This window comes from Temnothorax longispinosus, chromosome 9 (genome assembly GCF_030848805.1).
Source record: "Temnothorax longispinosus isolate EJ_2023e chromosome 9, Tlon_JGU_v1, whole genome shotgun sequence".
NCBI lineage: Eukaryota > Metazoa > Arthropoda > Insecta > Hymenoptera > Formicidae > Temnothorax > Temnothorax longispinosus.
Genome location: NC_092366.1, coordinates 1285482 through 1294139, shown reverse-complemented (window position 1 = coordinate 1294139; position 8658 = coordinate 1285482). Strand labels below are relative to the sequence as shown.

Genomic DNA, 8658 nt, shown 5'->3' with positions numbered 1-8658 from the left:
TCTTCCCGCGTAACTGGAGCAGCTTGATCTTCGCCGAGCGCGATCCGCAGCGGCTACGCATCCTCTGCTGAACAAGGGAGTCCGAACAAGTCTCGTTCGTTTAATTCAATTGCTGAAGCTATAGATAAATCCACGTTATCCTAATTAATCTCATAGAAGAACTCACATTTCATTATTTTCATGTGTTTTTAGACAAGTGGTATAATAAATTTTTATTAACATTCAAAACTGTCCCTTAAAAAAAAATCGGGAAAAATTGCAGGAGCATCGAAAATGAAGCTAATCCTAATTAAGCAGTTTGGATCTAGTTTCGCGATGCGAACATTGTTCTATCAGAAAGTAATGAATAGTAAAATCGCGCGTGAATCAAATCCACCGAACTCAAAAGCGACCGAGTTGCAGTTCACGGTGATTTCAACGTTTTTTCCCCCCCTTCGGTTGCCGTAAAATCAGTTCCTACGGCAATTCACGCGCTCACTTTTCAGGCTGTGGCGACCGTAATGGGATTATCTGATTATATCCTGTGCGCGTCTTAACGGTACACCTCAGCGCGTAATATGTTTAGTCGGCGTTATACGTACCGGTATATCCCGTTACGAATATTATCGACGAGCGACGAGCGCGGACTATACCGGGGGGGATCGATGCAAAGTGAGGCAGCGGGACTACCGAACTACGCGATGCAGTTTCGGATTCGCCGTGTCGGCATTACGCCGTCGTCTATCGCGATGTTGCATCGCGACTTCTCGGGGCCAGGAGGCGGCGAATGATTCGAATCTGAGCAATGCGCGGCACGAGAAACGCGGAATGCGTCATGTGAAATTCTTTGCGGCACCGATGAGCATATAAATACGTGATTATATTAATTTTATTATTTTTTGAGTAGTAACTGCGTTTATGCAAATTTTATCAGGAATAAATTATTGTTGTACGATGTCCAAATAATAAAGGAGGAAATTGAGACAAAGTTCGGAAGCACAGTAACTATAATGTAGCTACCAATATGTGAGAGGAACAATAACATTTAACGTGATTAAAATTCGCTTTTGGTGACGATCCGAGCGAAAGGAAATTGAAGAAAATTAAGGAAATCGATTTAACACAAAGGATGACTTTTCCAGACCTTCGAAAAACGCACAGTCACGGAGTCATCTGCGTTCGAGCAATGGTTGAGAATCACTAGTGCTCGGATGTGGGAGCGAGAGGCGATTTTCAGGTGCACGATGAAGTGAGACAGAGCAACAGAACTCGGAACGAACGAAACGAAGGTATAGCACGGCTCGCAAGAGAGACAGAAGAGCACGGACGCGGATAGAAGAGGGTAACAGGCACAGCGGGGGCAAGGGGGAGGGACGGGAAAAGGTTAAGAGAGAGGTAAAGGAGGAATGATGGGAAGAGGGTAAAAGGAAACGAAGGGAGAAACCCCCCGTTGCGCCCACACTGGACTTGAGTTTTTTGTAAGGGTGTGCGGGTACGAGGGACGGATGTGGGGGAAGATAGGGGGAACGAGGCGGCCGGGTCGGTAGAGTACCAACGGGCGAGGGCGACTGCCGACGGTAAGGAATGACGAGGGCCAGGGGAGGAGAAGAGAAAAACCGGCAGGCAAGCAGGGGCTGCTCTAGGGAACGAGAAACATAGACGCGGAGGAGGGAACGGACTGTAACAGTAAGAGAGAAGGAGAGAGAGAAAGAGAGAAAGAGACGAAGAGAGACGGTGGGTTAGGGTGAAGGTAGCGAAGGCGATGCGGGAGGCCGAGAAAAGGGCGGGGGTAGTCAGGGGGAGAGGTAGAAAGGGTCTTGCCACGAGGGAGTGAGAGGGTGGCTCGGCTAGAGAGATCTATAGGGGTGCCACGGCAAAGGGTAGGGGGATTACCGCCTGAGGCTTCAGAAACCAAGGGTGTCTAATGCCAAAGTGGACTTTGTTCACTCGCTGAGATGACGTTCTCTATACGTGTATGTGCGTTTATGCGTTCGCGTAGGTGGAGAGAAACACATTCTTTCTCATTCGTTCGACTCGGCTAATAGTCACGCCGCGCACTTTGCGCTAAATGCGGTCGCATAGACAAGATTTTTAATTTATAAGTCAAAAAGTTAAAGGTATTGAAAGGTATTAATGAGCTGCTAATCAAACCGATAATATGGTATCGTGACATGAAAAGGAAGAAGACAAACTCAACTTATTTTGTTGCGAAAAGTTTTCGTAATGAATTAAGTTAGTAAACGCTTCTCGGTTCACGGAATTCACGCGATATCCTTCGGTAGATTGATGACGTTGACGAGAGAGATACGTTTACAAGAGCGATAATGAGGATGATAATGATAACGAGACGATTACGAATATCTCTCGCAGGTAGGACACGGATCATCTCGCGTCGGATTGAATCGGAAAGATCGAACTTTCGCCGGAAAGTTTTAAGCTTTTTTACGCTTCTTGTGTCCCGAAGTTTCCTCTCCCCGTCGAAGCAAACTGTTGCTTAGATCGTTATCGCGTACTACCGTGCGATAAGGGGGAGGGGGGGAGGAGAGGGACAAACGTTCGTCCCATTGACGTGAAGGAATTAGAAATAATCCCTTTAGGGTCTATACCGGGAAGAGAGAGAAGAGCTCGTGCTTTTTCTTCCTACGCTTTCGACTTTTCAATTGACATGCCGGTAACTTCCTTTGTCGGCGACATAGAGCGAGAGCGTGGGCGTGTCTGCGCATGCATTCATATATTCATCCATTCATTTATTTACCGTGCGCATTCCATACGACATTGTTGAAAACGTTATTAATCCCAACGAGTTCGCGCTTTATCGCGACTGGAGTTTCCTTCGTTTTCCAGAGGCTAGAGAGGGGAAAGGGAGAGAGGAAAGAGAGAGAGAGAGAAACGATTCGTGCAGAAGATGTCGTAAATAAAGTACGGACCAGCCAATAAAAAGATCGCCTTTTTGAAGGAAGTCGAGCGGACAGGTGGAGCCCCGAGGACGTCTGTGCACGGGGTATAACCGTCATAAAGTCGAGAGAAAAAGTATTTTACGACGCTGGCCCGATAACTTGGCCACTTCCCCTAAGACTATTCTACAGAGCCTTTTACGAGGTCACTCCTGCATCGCGCTCGCCGTTCGTCGGTTTGTCCTCGTATGCCCACCGCATAGATAATTCCAACGATGCGGCTCTGAAATTACGAGGTTTCGCAATTGTCATATTTTCCGAAACTTCAGATCTTTCGCGGTATTTTTTTTGCAAATTAATATTAAAGCGTTATATGCATAGTTTAACTTTGAAAATTTATAAAATATTAGATCGTTATTACAGTCAATGTTTCAAATAACTTACAATTTCCTTACGATTCGTATGAATTTTTGCTGATATGACTACCACGTGACTATTCTATTTTTCTCGGACAAACAATATTTTAGGAGGATATTGCGAGGATATTCGATCATTTGGAATATCAAGGTTGACGTAGTGATTTTACGTACGCGTCCCTCAGGACGCAGATTTTCCATAGCTTTGCTCGTACTTGACCCGATAAGACCGCTGCATACGATTCACTGACTGCGGTCATGTCTCAGATTTACAGCAAAGGGAAATCGCGATCTCGTTGGAGAATTATCAGTTCTGCAAGTTTGCGCGAATCCTTTCACGTACCATCGTAAATGTGTGGGTCGTCTCGTCGTTCGTTTACGAATGACGCATCAAAAACGTACGTATACGGTAACAGAAACGAAACTCGATGATCAAGAAAGTCAATCGGACATGCGGATATTCCGTTACGTTCGACAACGTTTCGTGAACCAGATTTTAATAATGCGTTCACCGTGTGGATCGGATCGGATCGAATCGCCAGATTGAAATGGTAATTATGCAAAGACGATGGCGTGTCCGACAATCGCTGTTCGCCTCGATATTATAATTATTGGACTTCACGCGTTCGACCTAGCTGTAAATGGAGTATTAATCCGGGTTGGCAGCGCGACGATCGGTTAATAACACGGGAGGCTTAAGCGGGGAGATAAAAATACAAGTAAAAGCGAGGAAAAATATATGTCTGAAGATCGACGCGATATCCCACCACTCAAATATCCGCCTCGACTGCACGTACCGCGGAAATATTAACCAATAAAGACGGCACTTATAACCTACGTGTAAATTGATGCGGACCACAATGTCTTGTAACTCAAGCGGCCGAACGACAAGAAGTAATCGACGATTTCGATCGCTCAGGATTACTCGGATTACGTGCAAGAGGATACATCGTTCGACATCGTAGACTACTGTTATTTACGCGTAGACCGTCGACGCTAGTATTAACCCAGGTGGCAAGACGACGACGACGATGACGACGAGCTAATAATACGGAAGGCTTAAGCGGAGAGAGGCTCCCCCTAAAAATGCATGTGCATCGAGCAAAAGCAAACCCGTCCAGCGTGCCTCTTTCGTCCAGGTCGTACGCAAGCAGGCACAGGCAGGTAAGCAGGTAGGCGGGAGGAACCATTCTCGTCGGAGGTGCCGTATAACTTACGTCTCTCAAGTACCGCGGCAAAGCCGCGGCAACGTTACGTATCGCCGGTAGTGGCATACTGGTGTGACAGCATGGTGCAAAGAACGGAGTCCAGCACGAGGAGAAGACGACGAACGGCAGAGAGACAGAAAGAGAAAAAGAGAGAGAGAGAGAGAGAGAGAGAGAGAGAGAGAGAGAGAGAATGAATGTATATGTGTGTACGTATGTGCGTGTGTGTGAGAGAAAGAGAGATATAGAGAATGGTATATAGATACAGATAGAGCAACACACTCAAATAGACGAAGGCCGATCAAAGAGAGAGAGAGATAGAGACCGTAGATATTGTACGTCCACGTAGCAGAGTGCCGCACATGTACGCTGGAGGAGCAAAGCGGTGGGCAAAGCACATACCCTTCTAAGCACAAGCCTAACACACCCGTGGAAGCCCCTTCGGCCGATGAGCGCTGGCGCCCCTTGGCCCCTCGTTCTGCGCTGTACTACTACCCTCCCGCCGCCCTGCCCTCACCGTCCAGAAAGGTCTCTGCCGCCCAGTCCCTCACCCCCTCTCTTCCCCTGCGCCGCCGGATGCCCGACAGCGGCCCCTTACGCCCCTTTGAATCCTCTCACCCCCTCTCCCGCTTTCCCCTCCGAGTTACTCGTCCAGCGGCCCCCTCGATGTTCTGACGGTGACAGACCCTACCTTACCGCCGCCGCCGCCGCTGCCGCCGCCACCGCACCGAACCGAGTGGGGAGGGTCGAGGGTCGAGGGGGAGCCGAGGGCGCCGGGACAAGAGAAGCAGAAACGAGAGGGAGCGGAAGGGGGACGGAGATAGAGATAGAGATAGAGAGAGAGAGACAGAGAGAGAGGGAGGGAGTGAGAGAGAGAGAGATGGCCATGGTGAGGAAAGAGGGGACGAGGAACCGAGGGGGGTTGACGCGCTCGAAGAGGGCCGCTGGGGAGTGAGAGAGCGGTGCGGGTCGTCGGAGGACTGGGATGAGGGGTTGCGCGGGAGAGCGAGAGAACCGACGGTAGGTGGGAGGGAGGCTGAGTTGACGGCGAGTGAGAGAGAGTGGGGTATGGGTGAAGCGTTGGTAGCGGTATGAGGCTCTCTACCGTGGAGCTGGGGTGAGGACACCGAGGAGGGGAGCATGTGGAGGCGGCGGTGCTGCGGTGCGAGAAGGGGAGGAGGTCGTCGTCGTCGCGTCGCCAGTTGCTAGTTTGCCGTGAGCGCTCATGACGCGAGGACGTTCTGTTAAGCGGAGTAGCGAGCTCGGAGCTTTCCCATCTCTCGCTGTGAACGACACAGGAAACGAGCGTGGCAGGCAGGCAACGATCGCGTGAACACTGGTCATTTTTCCGACGATCTCTCGGGAAATAAGCAGAGGCTGTGGCCATACTTAGTGTGAAACTCCTCGAACTAGGTTCTTTTTCACGATCGACAGACGAGCGTCGTCCTAACTTCCGAAAACGTGGACTATCCGTTGCGAACTTGAATCCCGTGTTCCTGAACGGAAAAAAAATTAGTGCGCAAGAGACGATTCGTCGATCGAAGTTGGAAGATCAATCGACGTCCGTTCGATCGGAATGCTCCGGAGTTCAAACGAACCAGCTGATTGTGAAACCGTCTTACCGGTTTGATATACTTCGTGGAGATTTCCTTGTGCACGTTTATCGTGTCGTGACGTGAACGCAGAAGAGGGAGAGAAGCGGTGATAAAGACAGCTGAGAAGACACGCGTGAGGGAGGGTCAGTGAAAAAAAAAACACGGGATAACGTGGAAGAAAAGGAGAAACAAACTTGTTTCGGAGAGTGCACGGATATTCCTTCCGGTCATTCCGGTTGCGCGCGGCGCCTATTTTAATTTCTCGCGCGGCGCCGACACCTGCTACCGCAACAACCAACTGCGCGGGAGGTTTTGTCGCGGAACTTTCGTGGCGCCGCCGGTGTACCGGTGCGGTGTGCGCGGGGTGAAAGCTTAAAGTTCACGAGCGCAAGGTGGGACGGAGTGCGCGGACGCGCGCGCGCGCGCGACATAAAGGAAGATAGAGAGAGGGACAGAAAACGAAACACGAAACTCGGCTTCGAGAAAGTTTACTCGCGACGTGCCGGTCGCTCCGGAAAGAACACCTCATTTCCTACGCGCTCGCTCCGGCGTGCCGGAGGAAGCTGTTAAGCGGAAGCGAAGAAAGGAGACAGAAGAGGAAAACGAAGAGGGAACGGGCGGGGAACGAGAGAGAGAAAAAGAGAAGGAGAGCATACTCATCACCGCGTGCGCTCGTCTATCGTTGTCAACCCCCTGCGCCGCTTTCCCCCTGCCTTTGTGTTCCTCGTGAACATCGCCGTGCCTTTGGGTGGACGCTTATGGCTCGCCAGTAGGAGGGAAAAACAGACGGAAGAGCGAAGGACAGAGAGACAGGAGGAGACAGGAGGACAGAGGCGGACAGTCGGATAGAGACCGGCGAGGCAGATATTTCCCGCTCCGAGAAGGGGGGCAGAGAGGGCACCCCGGAGAACTGAATATGTCCGCCAAGCGAAAGGCCACTGCCATCATGCAGCACCACAAGGTGAGTCCGTACACGTACTCGTGCATACGACGCGCGCACACATGTATATCGCGCACGCTGATATCGCCACGTGATATATCGGTACTCGTTCACGATGTCGCGTTTCGTCCGTGAACGGTGACGAACGAGGCAGTCCCATGAGTTTTCCAAGCTCGGAAAATGCTTCTTTCGGTATAGGATGGGTATAGAAAAGAACTTTGGACCGCCCGTAATGCGGCAGAGGTTCAAGGTTGAAGTCCCCTGCGAATACAATAAAAAGAGAGTGAAAGAGGCGCTCGCAGGTAAGAGGTAAAAATTCGGTTTCACGTTAACCTTGACGACATCTCGACTTATTTTACGGACGCATTCCCAACTCTTTCTCCCGTCCTCTCCCGCGGAATCTCCCGCTCAACGTGACGATAAATTTTTCCAGCGAAAGCTCGAAAAGCTCGCCGGAACGCGGCGCGCTCCGTTAACGTAACTCGTTACTGCGCGCGCGGAACCTAATTTTTTTTCGGCGCGCGGGAAGATAAACTGCGAAAAAGTTTTAATTGAAAGAGTTGTGTAAATCCAGCGCAGCGGCGGCGGTGCCGACGACATGATGAGGTGCGGGCGAAGTGCGCCTCTAGTTCGAAAAATTGTTCTCGTGCCGTTCGTGCTTCGCGCAGACCTCGGCATCACGCGCGCCAAATTACTCGCAATGTGCCGCGGACGTCGGTTGCTTCTCCTGGACTTTCATATTAGCCTGCTTGCCTAATTATACTTGCGCAACAATGCAAACGGGTCCTTGCGGGTATTCAAGAAAAAACAAAATAATTTTCTGGTTGTAACACGGCAGTTCGATTGTCAATATAATTCTTAACGCGAGGATATTTCAACTACCGATCTGTTATGTTTGCTTGCATTCTACAATTAACCTAATTACGGTTATAACTATTGAAAATATCGAATTCGGAAACCTTATTTCTCGCAGATCCGTCCAAGAATCTGTTATTTATTAATTAAAAGGCATTTTGAGTTTTATTACATTAATAGAAACAAATAAAGACGGCTTAATATAAGATTTATTAGACCGCAAGCACTAAATTCTTCATATAATTTATGAATTTTTCGAGATCTTGTTGATATTTATCGCTTTCATTATTCTAAAATAAAGTAATTATGTACATGTCGATAATGCCGTCACACGTTTGACACACGCGTGAAGAGGTCAGCGATCGCCTCTTTAAGTTCGCACTAGTGTATCATAAGTAAATAATTTCCACTTCTTCGGAATCATTACACGAGTATCGACGGACGATCATCCGTGAACCTCGATGACACACGTCCGGCGCGAATCGCGCAATTTCGCTCGTCAATGACGAACTCGGTCGGATCGCACTTATCTCCGTGCATTTTATTTTTTTCTCGTCGCAGAAACCGCGCCAGATTAGACCAACGTATCTATGTGAAAGATAATCCCCGCGGACGGCGCACAGGCACTCTCTCGATTCACGCACGTGCTCGCCCATTCGCGTCGTTGTCTTCAATTAACAGCTGGATGCGTTATTCGAGCTTCACCTTACCAAAAAATCATAAACGCGATTTACACTGACATCTCTTTTCCAGCAGTACAGTTCCACAAATGTA

At 49.4% G+C, this 8658-nt stretch overlaps 1 protein-coding gene and 1 pseudogene across 2 annotated transcripts in view; both read left to right on the top strand.

The window, feature by feature from the left end:
- Window positions 1-644: 644 nt before the first annotated feature.
- On the top strand, window positions 645-2019 carry LOC139819160 (uncharacterized; annotated as a pseudogene).
- Window positions 2020-5692: 3673 nt separating this feature from the next.
- The window catches only part of LOC139819645 (uncharacterized), a 64736-nt gene continuing 61770 nt past the window's right edge, over window positions 5693-8658 (top strand). For both annotated transcript variants that reach the window (XM_071789160.1, XM_071789159.1), the window contains exon 1: window positions 5693-7050. In XM_071789160.1, coding sequence (XP_071645261.1) covers window positions 7006-7050 — 45 coding nt within the window. In that variant the 5' untranslated portion in view covers window positions 5693-7005. The remainder of the gene's footprint in view (window positions 7051-8658) is intronic.